The sequence below is a fragment of the Schistocerca gregaria genome, chromosome 9, assembly GCF_023897955.1.
Source record: "Schistocerca gregaria isolate iqSchGreg1 chromosome 9, iqSchGreg1.2, whole genome shotgun sequence".
NCBI classification, from domain to species: Eukaryota; Metazoa; Arthropoda; class Insecta; order Orthoptera; family Acrididae; genus Schistocerca; species Schistocerca gregaria.
In genome coordinates this window covers 234,569,845-234,588,512 of record NC_064928.1, presented here as the reverse complement: position 1 = coordinate 234,588,512, position 18,668 = coordinate 234,569,845, and the positions used below count along the sequence as shown (strand labels likewise).

Sequence of the window (18,668 nt, the reverse complement as noted above, 5' to 3'; positions counted from 1 at the left end):
CGAGTGTAACCCCTACGTTTGCGTAGTAGAGTAATGGTGGTGCACGCCTACGTGGAGAACTTGTTTGCGCAGCAATCGCCGACACAGTGTAGCTGAGACGGAATAAGGGGAACCAGCTCGTATTCGCCGAGGCAGATGGAAAACCGCCTAAAACCCATCCACAGACTGGCCGGCTCACCCGACCTCGACACAAATGCGCTGGGCGGATTCGTGCCCGGGGACCAGGCGTTCTTTCCCAATCCAGAAAGCCGTGCGTTAGACCACACGGCTAACCGGGTGGGCTAATTCTGCCTTGCTTTCACTCAGGACATCAAAGCCATGTTATCAAGGGTACGATTTGACAATGAATTTTAGTGCCGCTCCTGAACCATTCCCGATGGTATAAATCTAATTTTCTCGGTATTTCAAACATCTCGCACCATTTTACATTGTCGAGCGATTTTCCTAGATCGACAAATCCTATAAACGTTCTTTGATTTATCTTGAGTTTTGCTTCCGTTATTAACCGCAACGTCAGAACTATCTCTCTGGTGCCTTTAACGTTGCTGAGACCAATAAAGGAACATGTGAACGTGAATTCTAATGGCCGACACTTCTGCCAGTGACTTAGGAATTCTATCTCGTTTATTCGTAAGTCTTACAATGCTCCGCTAAGCTTTAACATATTGGACCCTTATACGTTTTTAATTAGAATCCATTCCTTCCGTGACGTCAGCAGACAGCCCCCCCCCCCCCCTTGCCTCCCGCTCCCTTGTACAGTAATTTCGCCTTAGCTTCTCTGCATCTCCTGTTGACTCCAATCCACTGTGATGTATATTTCTACGGGGAATATTCAGGAAGTAAATGTGTTGCGACTTTAACGCTCTGCAGTCTTTTGTTTTTTGATCGTTCGGAAGACTGAGTTGTAGAGAGAGATCACCTGAAGAGACAGACCAGCGCAGGGAAAGGGTATTGTATTTTATTGTATTGTATGTTAACTGGGGGCCTAGAAACGACGCAGAGGCTCCACTCCGCCATAGCCGCAGTGGTCCACAGCCCCACGACGACTACCACAGTCCACTTCAGCCCTCCGCCGCCCCACACCGAACCACTCTTTCAGGGTTATTATGCAGTTCAGACCCTGGTGGAATCTCCTCCCACCCCCCCACCCCCCCCAGGGAACGTCTAACACCAGACGAGTGTAACCCCTATGTTTGTGTGGTAGAGAAATGGTGGTTTACACGTACGTGGAGAACTTGATTGCGCAGCAATCGTCGACAATGTGTAGCTGAGGCGGAATAAGGGGAAGCAGCCAGCATTCGCCGAGGCAGATGGAAAACCGCCTAAAAACCATCGATAGACTAGCCGGCTAACCGGACCTCGACTCAAGTCTTCCAGGCGGATTCGTGCCGGGGACCAGGCGCTCCTTCCCAAGCCGGAAAGCTGTGCTAAGACCACACGGCTAACTGGGCGGGCAGGAAGAGATTAGTACATGCAGTCGCGATGTAGTGTCCAGTAGCGTGAATGAGGTAGCTAAGAAATCCCGCCACGTGTGAGCCAAGTGCTGTGATCCGATTCCTACTCGTGGCAGGGGTAACACGTACTAAATTTCTCTCACGAATCAAAACAGTTTACAGCGAAGGTGCTGACTACGAGAACGAGGGGGTTTAAGCGGTATGGGGAGTTTGTTCATGACGAACAGAGACGTAGAAGATTTTGACTGCTGATTTGTGGGTGAAAACATAGAGGAAACTGTTTGTGAAGACCGCCGATTGACAGTGGATGAAATTTCTGCCACCTTTCCTCAGCTCTTAAGAACTCTCTTTGCGAGACACCCACAGAAACGCTGGGATACCGGAAACTGTGCGCGAAGTGAATCCCAGACAGAGCAGCAAAGAAAAATCCAATCAACAGCGCTAGCGATTTTCTTATGCGACTTTAATTGGAAGGTGAGGATTTTTTGAACTCTACTGTGACTGTAGATGAAACGTGGGTGGCTCATCACGCGCCTGAGACAAAACCAGTCGTCGCAGTGACGTCACACCGATAACCCATCTGCTAAAAAATAGAAAATCACAATTTCGGACAAAAAATCATAGCCTCAATGTTTTGTGACCGAAAACGCATCATTTTGATGGTATTTCCGCCACGGGGGGAGATCATCAATGGATATGATATTGAGAGACCCATAAAGGTCAAATGAGGCATTCAAAACAAAAGGAAGGGGACACTGACGAGAGGGGTGCGTTTGTTGCGCGACAACAAACGTCCTCCCTCAGCCTTTGTCATCAAGGAGCTCTTGGACTCACTTGGTTCGGGTGTTCCAATCCACCCTCCATATTCCCCTGATCTGGCGCCTTCATATTATTATTTTTTCACATTCCTGAAGTCACACGTGAGTGGGATTACATTTTCAAGTGACAAGCAGATGCAGAAAGCGGTTCTGAAGTGGGGGAAGGAGCTGGTGGGAGATGTTTTCGACGAGAGCCTGAAGAAGTATGTGCCACAGCTCACCACAGACACTAAACAGAATATTGATTATGTGCAAAAATGGTCAAATGTTTCAACAGGTACACTTTTTCTAATAAAATATAAAAATTTAGCAGTCTTACTCTCTGAGCATTCCTCATATGTTCCTTAAGTTCCCTTAACATGTTAATATGCGGGTGGTTCGAAAAGTTCTGAGAATCACCGTGAGAGGTCAGGGCCAGTGCGACGAGTTTTTCACGTGATGTTCATTGGACTGTTGCCTGTAAACACGTGCCACGTCAGTGCTCTTGGAGGAGAGCTCAGGCAGTGACGTGGCTCTCTTGTTGTTCCCACATAGTGATTTGCGAAGATGGAAAACATCGAGATTCGAGCAGTGATTAAGTACGTCGTAAAGGAAGGTATGAAGGCAAAGAACATTCATGCCGATTTCCAGAATACACTGGGGTACTCTGCTCCTCCAACTGTTGCCAAATGGACAAATGAATTTAAATTTGGTCTGGAGAGCTTAGATGACGATCCGCGCAGTGGTCGACCAAGATGTGTCACTACTCCAGAGATCGTTGCGAAAGTGCACAAAATGGTCATGGAGGCTCGCTGATTGAAAATGTGTGAAATTTTCCACGCTTGCCAGATGTCATCTGAAAGGGTGTATCACATTTTAACTGAAGAATTAGAAATGAAAAAAATTATCTGCAAGATAAGTGTCGCCGCTCTTGACGTTGGATCAAAAACGCACGAGAATGGACGTATCGGAACAATGTTTGGCCAGGTTTAGGAGAAACCAACAAGATTTTTTTGCTCCAGTTTGTGACCACAGATGAAACTTGGATGCACTACTGTGTCCCAGACACAAAACAACAGTCAGAGCAGTAGAAAAATGCTGATTCTCTGGCACCAAAGAAAGCAAAGACAATTCCTTCAGCGTAAAGGGTCACGGCATCAGTGTTCTGGGATGCAAAGGGGATTCCGTTCGTAGATTGTCTCCCCACTGGGTAAACAATTACTGGAGAATACTATATAGTCTGCCCATTACATCGAACGCCGCTGGACCTCTGTTTCTTCCGCTGCAGAATTGTCTCAGTATGACAATCGTAGCCGCTCTCTTTATCTTAAAAAGTCAAAGTCTTAAAAAGCCAGGTCTGAGTCTCCAGGTGCTCAATTGTTCTGACATTCTCACGCAGTTCTCGATGCTATCGCAGGATTATCTGCAGCTGCAGAGATAATAATGAAGCGGTTATTCCCCGTCCATGACGTCAGGATATTTATCGAGAACATGATACCGGCAGCATTAACAAAGGAACAGTCTTTTTAATTTCATATCACAAACTGTATGCATGATTGTCTATTACTTTTCATTTTTAATTTAGAGGTATTCTATCTTTACAGTCATTCATTATTGACTCCCTGGATCCTAATTAGCCGCTTGCCATTGCTGTGGAAGTTTAAAAATTCCCCGCAAATATCTGTTTAAATAACTCGGAATTCCAACTGAGCAGTCTGTTACACCGATCAGGGCAAACATCAGCAGCTATCTCACAAACAGCAGCATTTAAAATCATGACAAGAGCCAGACTAAACTTAGATGCACCATCAGTAAACAAACACGAAAGACGAAAAAGAATTTTTAGAGCGGAATAAAATTACTATGAAATAAATTTTCTAAGGAGATTAAAAAGACAACTAAAATTCAGAAATTTAAAAATTCCCTTACAGCATACCTCTTAAGTAATTCATACCACAAAGTGTACGATTGATTACGTAACATATGACAGTGAATGGTTAAAAATTAACACTAGTTAATAGTTAATTTTTGTGCATAGTTGCGTTAGCATTCGTCTATGTCTTCTGAGTGCTTCGCTATCTTTGTTAAGCAATGCGTGACTCAACTAATGTGTAACGTAAATATCGAAGGGAAAATGCTGCAAAATTATGGATGTATTTATATACACAATTAATTAGTTTTTTATTTACGGCATCTGAAGACAATTTATTGATTTATCCTAGCAAAATTAGAAGTATCATACGTTCCATATCATTTATATTGTGTTGATAACGATACACATGTTGGAAGAAGACTTACATTTAATATGTAATTGCTACAACACTTAGGATTAACTATAAAGCAAATAGTAGAAAATCCTAGCAGCTGCAGTAGAAATTCACCAGAGTTTTCACTAGTTCCTGATTAGTAGAACAAGAATGATAGAGTACGAATAAGTTATACCTTTGCGGAGTAGCGGCGGAATTCTAAAATTGTTAAAATGAAGTGTAATTTAAGTTCATTTTACTGAATGTGAAGCCTCCCCAGTAAATATCCATTCCAAAGTACAAAAAATAAATTTTTGTTCAATATTACGTAAATTTTAAAACGTAAGTAATTTAGAGACTAATTGAGATTTAATGTCTACTGTGTATGTTGCGTGCAGTTTAACCTACACGCTTTCGTATTCCTTTGGGTATGAATGACATGATACATCTAAGACGTAACTATTTAAGGCATCACGTCGCTGGCTGTTGGGAATCGACCATAATACCAGTTACTATGAATTAAAGCAACAATTGACACACGAGACAACAAGTCGTGTTAATCGGACGTGTGTGATCTGAATTAACTAGCGTTAAAGGTATAAGCCTCCTACATAATGAATGTTATAATGGGCTGTTCAACACTAAAGAAGAAACGGGAATACGGGAGTGTGCTTGCACGAGATGAGAAAAAATCGAGAAAACAATTATTCTCCCCAAAAACGATAGATGAAGACATTTTAAATACAATGAAACTTTTCGTAAATAAAGCTAACAAATCCCCTTGTAAAAGAATTCTTTATGCCTTCGCAAGTTCAGATCTCGTGTAAACAGGAAAGTACCTGTTGTGTCAATATACAATTATTATACACTGAAACGATAAAAAAAATCATAAATGCATGCGTATTCGAATGCAGACATAGACAAACAAGTAGAACACGGCTCTCCGGTCAGCAACGCCTATATAAGACAAGAAGTGTCTGAAGCAGTTGCGTTTCGCTGGGCCCGTCAACACCGACATTGGACTGTTGATGACTGGAAACATATTGCCAGCTCTGTGGAGTCTCTTTTAAAATTGTGTCAAGGAGATGGACGTATACAGTTATGGAGACAACCTTATGAATCCATGGACCCTGAATGTCAGCAGGGGACTGTTCAAGCTGGTGCACGCTATGTAATGGTGTGAGGGATGTGCAGTTGGAATGATATGAGACCCCTGCTGCGTCTAGATACGACTCTGACAGGTGACACGTACGCAAGCATCCTGTCTGATCGCCTGCATCCATTCATGACGAATGTGCGTTCCGACGGACTTGAGCAATTCCAGCAGGACAATGCGACACCCCACACGCCCAGAATTGCTACAGAGTTTAACCACATGACGAACATTATTGAGCATATCTGGGACGCCTTGCAACGTGCTGTTGAGAAGCGATCTCCACTCACTCGTACTCACTGAATTATAGACAGCCCTGCAGGATTCATGATTTCAGTTCCCTCCAGCACTACTTCAGACATCAGTCGAGTCCAAGCCGTACTTCTGCATGCTCGCGGGGGCCCTACACGATATTAGGCAGGTGTACCAGTTTCTTTGGCCCTTCAGTGTATTATCAGCGACCTTGCGAATGATTCACGATTTTCAATTTCATCTCTTGGTGTTGCTGATTGTCAAGTGACATGGCTATAAATCTATGAAGATGCTTGTTTATAGTCCCTTATATAGCTCATAAATCGCCAGTAATTGGCGTAGGCTTTAAGTATTGTAAATTGCATTATATATTACTGGGGAATGAGGCAGAATTTGAATATGCTCGTAGCGGATGTAACTTATTTTGGGCTGGAAACAATGACAGAAACCGATGGCAACAATTGACGCGAGAAAAGATTTGTGAGAGGAGAGACAGACGAAGGTCACAGAATACAAGTAGGGAAGGGATGGGGGGAAGAAACAGGTGTGGCTGATTGACATACGGAAAGAGCATAATTGGGGAAAGATCCAAGCATGTAATTTACTGTGTGACAGAGACAAAGTGGCCCTCTGCGTTAATCTTTTAGCGAAAAGTTATTAGGCTGAGAAATGGAAGTGCTTTGGCATTTTCCTAAACACAGCAAACCATTGTTTTATGTATAGGCACAGCTAGGATAATGACGTCTTCTGTTCAGGTTACGAGCAGGTGACAAGCATTTGATATGTTATGCGAGATGTGCACTGAGATGTTTGTGAAGCAGACCAAGCGCAAGGTATCCTGGGGAATTAACTGAGCCTACGAAGCGGTGGTATGGTCAAACAGCTCAATGTTACAGATATACGTGGGACACTGAAAAAGAAATGCAAACTATTTTTGTAAAAATACAGTTTTCATTCTGCATGTGTGAAAGTTTTACAGTGTGTAGATACATCCTTCCCGCTTGTTTTCAAACTTAGTTCAACTTGTTCCCGTGAGTGGCGCCGTCACAGCATTTCTTCGAGATGGCTGCTACACTTGACGATCGTCAGAATCAACGTGCTGTCATAGAATTCCTGTACTGTAAAAACGAGACAATGGGAAACATCCACAAGAGGTTGAAAAAGGTGTATGGAGATGTTGCTGTCGATCGCAATGCAGTTAGTTGGTGGGCAAGCAGGTCACGTGATGAAAGCGGGCACGACGATATTGAAGATTGTCCTCGCAGCTGCAGGCCTCGTACTGCACACACTCCAGACGATGTGCAGAGAGTTAACGAATTGGTGACTGCCGACAGACGCATCACAGTGAACGAATTGTCACGCTGCGTTTGAGATAGTGGAAGGAAGTGCTTGCAGAATACTGAAAGTGTTGGTGTTAAAAAAGGTTTGTGCCAGATGGGTTCCCAGGATGTTGACAAGCAGTTGATATGTTATGCGAGATGTGCACTGAGATGTTTGTGAAGCAGACCAAACGCAAGGCATCCTGCGCTGTGACGACGGGGCGTGAGTCGTGCTTGGGTAGCTCAATTGGTCGAGCACTTGCCCGCGTAAGGCAAAGGTCCCGAGTTCGAGTCTCGGTCCAGCACACAGTTTTAACCTGCCAGGATGTTTCAATCGTTAGGGAATTCAATATTCTGAGATCCACCGTCTCGAGAGTGTGCTGAGGCATTACCTCTCCCCACAGACGAAACAGTCGCCGGCCAGCTTCACTTAACGACAGAGAGCAGTGGCGTCTGCGTAGAGTTGTCAGTGGTAACAAAGAAGCAACAATGAGTGAAAGAACCGCAGAACTCTGTGTAGGACTTACGGCGAACCTCTCCGTTAGGGCAGTGCAGCGGAATTTGGCATTAATGGGCTACGGCAGCAGACGACCGACGTGAGTGTCCTTGGTAACAGTATGACATCGCCTACGGAGCCTATCCTGGTCTCGTGACCATATCGGTCGGAGCCTACACGACTGGAAACCCGTGGCGTGGTCAGAGGAGTCCCGATTTCAGAAGCTAAGAGCTGATGGTAAGGTTCGAGTATGGCGCAGACCTCACAAAGTCATGCAGCCACGTTGTCAACAAGGCACTGTGCAAGCTGGTAGTGGTTATGTAGTGGAGGGGGTTGTGTTTACATGGAATGGACTGGGTCTTCGTTATGTTCGGTGGCATTTTTATGGATGACTGTTCGTCATGGCACAATTGTTCGCGATTGGTTCGAAGAACATTCTGAACGATTTGAGAGAACGAGATGGCCACCGAGATCGCCAGACACGAATTCCATTGGATATTTATGGGACATAATTTCGTGCACAAAATCTCGCAGCGGCACTTTCGCAATTATGGACGGCCACAGATGCAGCACGTCTCAGTATTTCTGAGCCCATGGCACGTCGAGCTGCAGCACTACACCGGGCAGAAAGGAGATCCGACACAACGTTAGGAGGTTGCCAATGACTTTTGACACCTGAGTATAAAATGTTCGTTTGTGTGCGAAATCTTATGGGACTTAACTGCTAAGGTCATCAGTCCTTAAGCTTACACACTACTTAACCTAAATTATCCTAAGGACAAACACACACACCCATGCCCGAGGGAGGAGTCGAACTTACTCAGCGACCAGCCGCTCAGTCCCTGACTGCAGCGCCCCGAGACCGCTCGGCTAATCCCGCGCGGCACCTCAGTCTAAACTCTTGTAACTCTTTACTTCATTTGTGTAATCTACGGGCTCTGGAGTCACCTCACTATATACTCCAGGTTTCATACCTACCATACGCCTGAAGACAGGCGTGCTTATATAAGAGAGAGTTAAGTGAAAACGAGACAGAGGAAAAAAAAACTAAGTCAATTGGAATGAGATTTTTACTCTGCAGCGGAGTGTGCGCTGATATGAAACTTTCTGGCAGATTAAAACTCTGTCCCAGACCGAGACTCGAACTTTTTTTTTGGTAGCCACATATATTTATTTAAATATATTAACAACGATACATTAAAAAAAGACATTTTATTCTATTAACCTATTATATTCCTAGTGTTGGTTAAGATTACAGTTTTTTATAGGTTTTCGTTTTTATGTTTTTTATTTTTCGTTTTTCTCTTATTGTTGTTTCTTAAACCCTTTTACATGGCCATGTGTGTGGTAGACATTGCAGGACAGGCATAAAAGTTTATATTTAGCATCGATGCATTGATTTTGAGTTCATGTTTCTGTTTGTGATGCCACAGGCACATTGTGTATTCTGGTTTGATCTCTTCCTGTAGTTTACACTGTTAGGTGGGACAGTATGAGGGAAACATCACCATGATAGATGGAGCAGAAGCGGAAGAAACATGCGACCGCCTAGAACCGCTCGGCCACAGCGCGCTGTCTTCTGCCTGTTTATATATCTCTGTATTTGAATACGCATGCCTATATCAGTTTCTTTTCTATAAACATTACACATATGGTGACCATAGGAACTTTAAAATGAGCTACAGATGGTGATTGTGTTGGTGAATCTGATAACTAATGATGCACTGTATCAGACTGAGGAGAGAATGATTGTAGAGGAGACTAACGTTTGACCACAGCTTGCAGGCCCAAAATTAAGCTAAACAGAAGATTCCTTTGAAGAACTGTTTCTAAATAGTCTTAAGATTGAAGATTACAACAACAGCATGTCGTTTCACCGCATAAACAGTCCCATTCCGAACCTACTTCCGATTGGGCTATATCACTGGTTGACATACCTCTGTGAGAATAAAGCTGTAAGATTTTAGACAAAACCAACACCTTCCATGAAAACCCTGACATGGTAAGCAAATCCGGCAGTATGTCACATAGCTCCAAATAAATTCTGACGTTAAATTAACCAAAGTAATACGATCAACGAGTGAGCAAATGGAATACCACAGACTAACACAAGAACGCCTAAATGCACGTCATACCTTCCAACCATGAAACAGACGCAGTTCCAAGGGAAGAAACGAGAACAGAAGCTGAGAGCAGAACCGTGTTAAGCTAGAAGGCCCTACGATAAGGGACGGACACCCACGTCGCCAGCCGACTGCCAAGATCACCCCCAGCCCATGTTAAAAGGTAGAGCCCTCCAGAAGAACAGTATAGATCTTACGATATCACTAAAAGGGCCACACCAGCTGCAAGACTTTTTCGCGTCTCTGTTACGTTTCAAACATTAAAAACATTGCCCCACCACGAAAAGTATAACGTTTCTCATTGGATAGACAGAATTTTTGTAGGCGGAGCTTAAGGTTAACATTGAGACCCTCATTGGTCACTTGGAAACACAGCCAGATACATTATTTTTAAACCAACTTCGGCAAATTGTAGTAAGGAGAGAGTAGCTTCCGAGACAGTGAGGTGAGCGGAGCTGTGCCGCCTGCCGCCCCCTGACGCTGCCTAAACATCGACAAGATAATGAATGCACGCGGTACCACATTTTTGAGAGCATAAGGCTTCACTCAGAACTGCAGAAGTCTCATCTGTTACATCCCCTTCTTACTTAATACTAGTGTCGATCGTCAATTAAATCTCATGGTGATCACATTTGCTACTTGAAGTAAAAATCTGAAACGCGATGATTTTTCTGTATTATAATTACTGAGAAGCCATATCAGCCACTGTAATTTACGACAAGTTAGATAAGTAATTAAAGATAATTGAGGGTCACTGTAGACCATTTTGATAGTTTTCTCTTTCATGAAACGTATCTTAAATCTAGATTATAGATTTGATATGGCATAGGTCATCCTTCGATCCATTGTAGAACTTGGAAACCCAATCAGGGAATATTCGTTCACATTTTTGTTGAACGCAGTTGGTTTTTATCATCCTGTATTAAAATATTTCCTTTTATCAATAGTGCAATTTATAAACAATGTTTTGTGAGTAGAATAAAATTTCCAATGGTAAACTTAATTGCTTTCTCGACGTTATGTTACCAGCTAACTAAAAATAGGAAAGCCTTGAACCCCTTCCACTAAATTTAGTTAGTATTAAGATTCTTTTACAGGGAGTGCAGGGGAGCTGACGCTGAAATCATTAAGTATTTGATTATATCATCGCTAGTCTCTCTGAACTCTTCTGAACTCTACATGTCATGTGTGGTCTGGCGTCTCCTCACCAGCAACAGGTCCCAGGTTCAAACTAGTCAATTCCCTAAAAAACACGCTCAGAGCGTCGTTGCGGGAAAGTGGTTGGGAGACACGACTGAGAACAAACAGACACCACGCAGAATGTTAGAAAAAGAGCTGACGAGCTACGGAATAGATAAAAAAATTAAAAAGACGTGTGTTTTGTCTAAAACAGTGCATTGTATTCGGAGAAGAAGAGAAAATTGTTAAGGCTTTCGTGGCCACTGGACAAAATGCCTTTTGCCCTATATCTCGGGTTCTTGGACCAAAGTTCGCCTGATGATTTTTTCTTACGCTTTACCAGCACGAGTGGCTGGCATTGTCAACGTTTCACCTACCATTGCTGATAGTGCACTGTCCGGTCCACGCCGGCCGTTGTGGCCGAGCGGCTGTAGGCGCTTCAGTCCGGAACCGCTCCACTGCTATGATCGCAGGTTCATATCCTGCCTCTGGCATGGATGTGTGTGATGTCCTTAGGTTAGTTAGGTTTAAGAAGTTCTAAGTCTAGGGGACTGATGACCTCAGATGTTATGTCCCATAGTGCTCAGAGCCATTTGAACCATCTGACTGTCCGGTCCGCCACCAGCAATGGAGGGTGACGAGCGGCGGGCGAGGAACCCAACACAGAAACCAACAGGCACTTTGTCAAGAAGGAAAACGTTGGTATCTAAAAGGGAGCCGAAACGTTCGTCTGCAGGAAGGTTGTTGCGGTCCTCAGGGCACTCACTGAAGTAATTTAGTCGGCTTGTAGCCTCACACACGATCACAGTGACAAAACTTACCGACTGCGCGACTGGAGCTGATTCAGCGCTCGCCATTCTGGATGCGGCCGTTCTCGTCTACTACTGATGCGAAACGTTCACAGCTGATGTCTACCGGCGATCGCCTACGTACGAGGGAAATGACAAACGTTATCAGCTAACCCCTGATAAGACAATAGGTACCGTCGCGTATCTCTGGAGTTTTTTGCTGTGCTGTTTGCGTTACATGTCTTTGCGTCTGAGCAGCTGCTGTATGTGAATTCTGGGAGCAACTACAATCCGGTCGGTCGCCATAATGCGAAGTAAGGACATTATGAATGAAGAACACACGACACTTGTGTAATGTCCTACAGTATTTATAAAGTAACTAACAGGCTTTGGTTCAAATGGCTATGAGCACTATGTGACTTAACATCTGACGTCATCAGTCCCCTAGAACTTAGAACTACTTAAACCTAACTAACCTAAGGACATCTCACACATCCATGCCCGAGGCAGGATTCGAACCTGCGACCGTAGTGGTCGCGCGGATCTCGATTGAGGCGCCTAGAACCGCTCGTCCACCACGGCCGGCTAACAGACTTTGAGCTATACAAATATAAATACCTGTCACTGCGTATTTTGTGAGAAGAAAGATTTTAAACGAGGATCATCCAAAGAAACTCTCAACAGGCTGTCGAAGATGATAGCTATTAATTTTCGTTAAAGTCTGTAATGAGAAAAGCTGTATCGATAAAAATGTTAAGTAGAATCTTTTCAACTTAGATCAAATACAAGCTCTTTATTCATGGCTACCTTATTAGACCCATATTGTTTTATGAAAATTACTGTCACAGTGCTTACTTTCATGTAATGAGATGATCGTGCTCTAGGTTTGTCAAAGAACTCTATTTCCCTTCTTTTTATTTCCCCAAACTCTGATTGTAATTTCACGTTGATTATATGGATGTTCGTGACTGTAAAGAACTATATTCACAGCATCCTTTAAATTTTGACTGCTTATGGGTTTCGTTTTACAGTTATGACTACCTTGTGGGTCCATGAAGTAACCTATGTTTCCGCAGATCTGACATTTTGTACGCCTATTTTATGGAATGCTCAACAATGGGATACTCAACAAACAAGTATTGTTGCTGTTGTTGCTGTGGTCTTCAGTTCTGAGGCTGGTTTGATGCAGCTCTCCATGCTACTCTGTCCTGTGCAAGCTTCTTCATCTCCCAGTACTTACTGCAACCTACATCCTTCTGCATCTGCTTAGTGTATTCATCTCTTGGTCTCCCTCTACGATTTTTACCCTCCACGCTGCCCTCCAGTATTAAATTGGTGGTCCCTTGATGCCTCAGAACATGTCCTACCAACCGGTCCCTTCTTCTTGTCAAGTTGTGCCACAAACTCCTCTTTTCCGCAATTTTATTCAATACCTCCTCATTAGTTATGTGATCTACCAATCTAATCTTCAGCATTCTTCTGTCGCACCACATTTCGAAAGCTTCTATTCTCTTCTTGTCCAAACTATTTATCATCCATGTTTCACTTCCATACATGCCAATACGCCATTAGAATACTTTCAGAAACGAACTTCCTGTCACATAAATCCATACTCGATGTTAACAAATTTCTCTTCTTCAGAAACGTTTTCTTGTCATTTCCAGTCTACATTTTATATCCTCTCTACTTCGACCATCACCAGTTATTTTGCTCCACAAATAGCAAAAATCCTTCACTACTGTAAGTGTCTCATTTCCTAATCTAATTCCCTCAGCATCGCCCGACTTAATTCGACTACATTCCATTATCCTCGTTTTGCTTTTGTTGATGTTCGTCTTATATCCTCCTTTCAAGACACTGTCCATTCTGTTCAACTGCTCTTCCAAGTCCTTTACTGTTTCTGACAGAATTACAATGTCATCGGCGATTCTCACTGCTTTTATTACTTCTCCATGCGTTTTAATACCTACTCCGAACTTTTCTTTTGTTTCCTTTACTGCTTGCTCAGTATACAGATTGGATAACATCGGGGAGAGGCTACAACCCTGTCTCACTCCCTTCTCAACCACTGTTCCCCTTTCATGTCCCTCGACTCTTATAAATAACTAAGTTCTTTAAATTTTGATTCTGTGTGGTTTTGGTTTTGTTTTCAGTATCTTCATGGGTGTACGATATTTTGTGTTGTAATGGTCCTTTCATGTTACCTATATTTCCATCGGATATTAGGTACGCTAGTTTTAATTGTTATCAATTGGTTACTCGGTTGTTACCATCTGGGGGATCTGAAATACTTTGCTGTAACTGTCTTCCTTCCATGCCAGTATTCTATAATAGCTAGTCACTGTCGTAAATTGAAACCGTCCTCCGTTAAAACGTGCAAGTTGACATCTCCGCGCCACTTCCAGGGTAAATAACGACGTCACTCAAGCAGTATTTTCACTGGTATTGCCCTATATGAGCAGACCACAATACCTCGCATGCATTTCTAGATGCCTGTGTACTTTGCCAGTCGCGTCGCATCTCGGGATAGCCGCGCGGTCTCAGGCGCCTTGTCACAGTCCGTGCAGCTCCACCACTCGGAGGTTCGAATCCTCCCTCGGGCATGTGTGTGTGTGTGTGTGTGTGTTTCTGTGTGTGTGAGTGTGTGTGTTGTCCTTAGTGTAAGTTAGTTTAAGTTAGATTAAGTAGTGCGTAAGCTTAGGGACCGACGACCTCAGCACTTTAGTCCTATGAGGCCTTACCACAAATTTTTGTGCCGCATCTCTGAAGTCCTCTTGCGATAGCTGGCGCATATCAATACATCAACGCCGTCGCCAAGGGAACCATTGGCATAGCTTAAGTGCCATCTTTTGTGGCATACAATCTACGAATTTTCGAAAAATCTCCACAGATGGCTATCGGTGTACTCACAACCGATTATTATTGGTTATCTCTCTTACATGCTAACGTCCTCGCTGTAGTAGTATCATCGGTTCCCGTCGGATCACGAAAGTTAATCACAGTTGGGCTTGGCTAGAATTTGGATGTGTGTGTGTGTGGGGGGGGGGGGGGGGGGTTGTTTGGGGAAGGAGACCAGACAGCGAGGTCATTGGTCGGAAGGAAGGAAGTCGGCCGTCCCCTTTGAAAGGAACCATCCCGGCATTTGCCTGGAGCGAATTAGGGAAATCACGGAAAACCTAAATCAGGATGGCCGGACGCGGAATTGAAACGTCGTCCTCCCGAATGCGAGTCCAGTGTCTAACCACTGCACTACCTCGCTCGGTGTATTTGGATGGACTGTGCTCATGTACAGGGTGGTCCACTGATCGTGACAGGGACAAATATCTCACGAAATAAGAATCAAACGAAAAAACTAGAAAGAACGAAACATGTGTAGCTTCAAGGGGGAAACTAGATGGCGCTACAGTTGGCGCGCTAGATGGCACTGCCATAGGTCAAACCGAAATAAGAATCAAACGAAAAAACTACAATGAACGAAACATGTGTAGCTTCAAGGGGGAAACCAGATGGCGCTATGGTTGGCCCGCTAGATGGCACTGCCATAGGTCAAACGGATATCAACTGCGTTTTTTTTTAAGTACGGACCCTCATTTTTTATTACATATTCGTGTAGTACGTAAAGAAATACGAATATTTTAGTTGGACCACTTTTTTTCGCTTTGCGATAGATGGCGCTATAATAGTCACAAACATATGGCTCACAATTTTAGACGAACAGTTGGTAACAGATAGGTACGTTTAAAAATTTTATTTCGGTTGTTCCAATGTGATACATGTACCTTTGTGAACTTATCATTTCTGAGGGCGTGCTGTTACAGCGTGATTACCTGTGAATACCGCATTAATGCAATCAATGCTCAAAATGATGTCCGTCAACCTCAATGCATTTGGAAATACGTGTAACGACATTCCTCTCAACAGCGAGCAGTTGGCCTTTCATAATGTTCGCACATGCATTGACAATGAGCTGACGCATGTTGTCAGGTGTTGTCGGTGGATCACGATAGCAAATATCCTTCAACTTACCCCACAGAAAGAAATCCGGGGACGTCTGATCCGGTGAATGTGCGGGCCATGCTTTGATGACCAATCCACCTGTCATGAAACATGCTATTCATTACCGCTTCAATCGCATGCGAGGTATGTGCCGGACATCCATCATGTTGGAAGTACATCGCCATTCTGTCATAAAGTGGAGACATCAGTAGAACATTACGTAGGAAATCAGCATACATTGCACTATTTAGATTGCCATCGATAAAATAGGGGCCAATTAGCCTACCTCCCATAATGCCGCATCATACATTATCCCGCCAAGGTCGCTGATGTTCCATTTGTCGCAGCCATCGTGGATTTTCCGTTGTCCAATAGTCCATATTATGCCGGTTTACGTTACCGCTGTTGGTGAATGACGCTTCGTCGCTAAATAGAACGCGTGTAAAAAATCTGTCATCGTCCCGTAATTTCTCTTGTGCCCAGCGGCAGAACTGTACACGACGTTCAAAGTCGGCACCATGCAATTCCTGGTGCTTAGAAATATGGTATGGGTGCAATCGATGTTGTAGCATTATCAACACCGACGTTTTTGAGATTCCCGATTCTCTCGCAATTTGTCTGCTACTGATGTGCTGATTAGTCGCGAGATCAGCTAAAACACCTACTTCGACATCATCTTTTGTTGCAAGTCGTGGTTGACGCTTTACATGTGGCTGGACACTTCCTGTTTCCTTAAATAACGTAACTATCCGGCGAACGGTCCGGACACTTGGATGATGTCGTCCAGGATACCGAGCAGTATACGTAGCACACGCCCGTTTGATCACAATAGCCAAACATCAACACGATATCGACCTTTTCCGCAATTGGTAAACGGTCCATTTTAACACGGGTAATGTATCAAGAAGCAAATACCGTCCGCACTGACGGAATGTTACGTGATACCACTATTACAGCGCCAACTGTCACAAAGCGAAAAAAGTGGTCCAACTAAAATATTCGTATTTCTTTACGTACTACACGAATATGTAATAAAAAATGAGGGTCCCTACTTAAAAAAAACGCAGTTGATATCCGTTTGACCTATGGCAGTGCCATCTAGCGGGCCAACCATAGCGCCATCTGGTTTCCCCCTTGAAGCTACACATGTTTCGCTCTTTGTAGTTTTTTCGTTTGATTCTTATTTCGGTTTGACCTATGGCAGTGCCATCTAGCGGGCCAACCGTAGCGCCATCTGGTTTTCCCCTTCAAGATAGACGAGTTGCGTTCTTTGTAGTTTTTTCGTTTGATGCTCATGTAGTGAGATATTTGGCCCAGCCACTATCAATGGACCACCCTGTATATTTCGACGGCTCCACTATATGGTAGTGGATAACAGTTTGTCGTATTAGGTAAAGTTTTAGTTTCGGAAAACTTCATTTCATGATTTCCTCACAAGAGCATGCTCTACTACACTAGATTTTTCTGCTTTCCTTGGTCGGCATAGACTTTAATGTTTTTTTTTCAGTCTTAGTCGTTTGTTCTCGCTTTTCTCGGCAGTTCCAACGTAGACGTTTCCACAAGTACATGAAATCTCAAAAGGCCCGTACCCACTAGCAAGTAACTTCCGCAAGTAACTGAGGGATTTACGTCAGTACGAAAACTTGCGTAAGCTGACTTCTGCAAGTCACTTCGGCAAGTTAATTTCACTATCTTGCTGCAGGTACTTGCGGAAGTGTATCCACTACAGTTCGCGTTGTGAGGCAGGCGAGTTGTAGATTACAATGTCGTTTGCACAAACCACATCAGCGGCCAGTGTTGTTGTGTTGTTATTGTTAAAGAAAAAGCGTGACGGAAAACGAAAAGTTAAGAAGATTACAAACTTCCTGAGAATGTCTTTTGCAAGTTTTGAACACCTCTTGTCAGTTGTAGAATCAAATATTCGGAAACAGGATACAAATATGCGGCAAGCTATATCACCAAGACATCGTCTTTTAATTACTCTTCGATTTTCAGCCACAGGTAAGAGAATAAAACACGTAAATGTCAAATAAATATTTATTGTCAATAGCCGTATATTTATATTTATTTCACTGAATTACTGGGTTTTTAATTTTTAGGCGATAGTTTTCACTCTTCGATGCACCTTTTCCGAGTACCCACTAGCACAATCTCTCAAGTTCTTACGGACTCCTGTGTGGCTCTGTATGAATGTTTGAAAAGAGAATATTTGAAGGTTAGTATTTTGATATTTCATAACTCACACAAATAATTTGCTTAAACAGAAAATTTACGAAACAGTTACCTTGTGGATGATAAACTTGGTCAGTGTAAGAAATAATAATTACTTTCTCTGATGGTGTGCAGATGAAACTACTTTCACCGGTCAACCAAGAATTAGTTATAGTTTCATCTTCCTCAGATACTTCGAGTATTGCCTTTTGTATTATCCTCCTTAATTTTTTTCGACTTGACATTTGTGTTAATAACCTTTATTCCGATGCCAAATAGTCTCCAAACACTTGATGTTCATCAACAGGTTTGTGCATCGCTTCTATTGCCATGTTTAGAATAGTGTCTGAATTTTCCTCAGTATTTTTTTTCAAAATTCTTCTTTCCTGTGATTTTTCCTGTCTTTTATCTGTCTCACACTTATTATCTTCCCTGGCGTTTTCTGATCTCTAAAATAAACATTGTAATTTAATATTTATCGTCAAAGGGATAAACTTCAGATATAATTTTGTTTTCTCTAATTTTAGGCACTTTGAACAGAAGAAGAATCTTTGCAAATCGCTACTGGTTTTGAGAATACATGGGATTTTCCAAACTGTATTGGCGCTATGTATGGAAAACATATAGTCACACAGGCTCCCAAGAAAGAAAGCA

At 43.1% G+C, this 18,668-nt stretch overlaps 1 protein-coding gene across 1 annotated transcript in view; it reads right to left on the bottom strand.

The window, feature by feature from the left end:
• LOC126291529 (uncharacterized) overlaps positions 1 to 11,919 on the bottom strand; it is a 35,699-nt gene extending 23,780 nt beyond the window's left edge. The window contains exon 1 of the mRNA XM_049985031.1: positions 11,841 to 11,919. Within this exon, the coding sequence (XP_049840988.1) occupies positions 11,841 to 11,876 (36 nt within the window). The 5' untranslated portion in view covers positions 11,877 to 11,919. The remainder of the gene's footprint in view (positions 1 to 11,840) is intronic.
• Between the last annotated feature and the right edge of the window lie 6,749 nt (positions 11,920 to 18,668).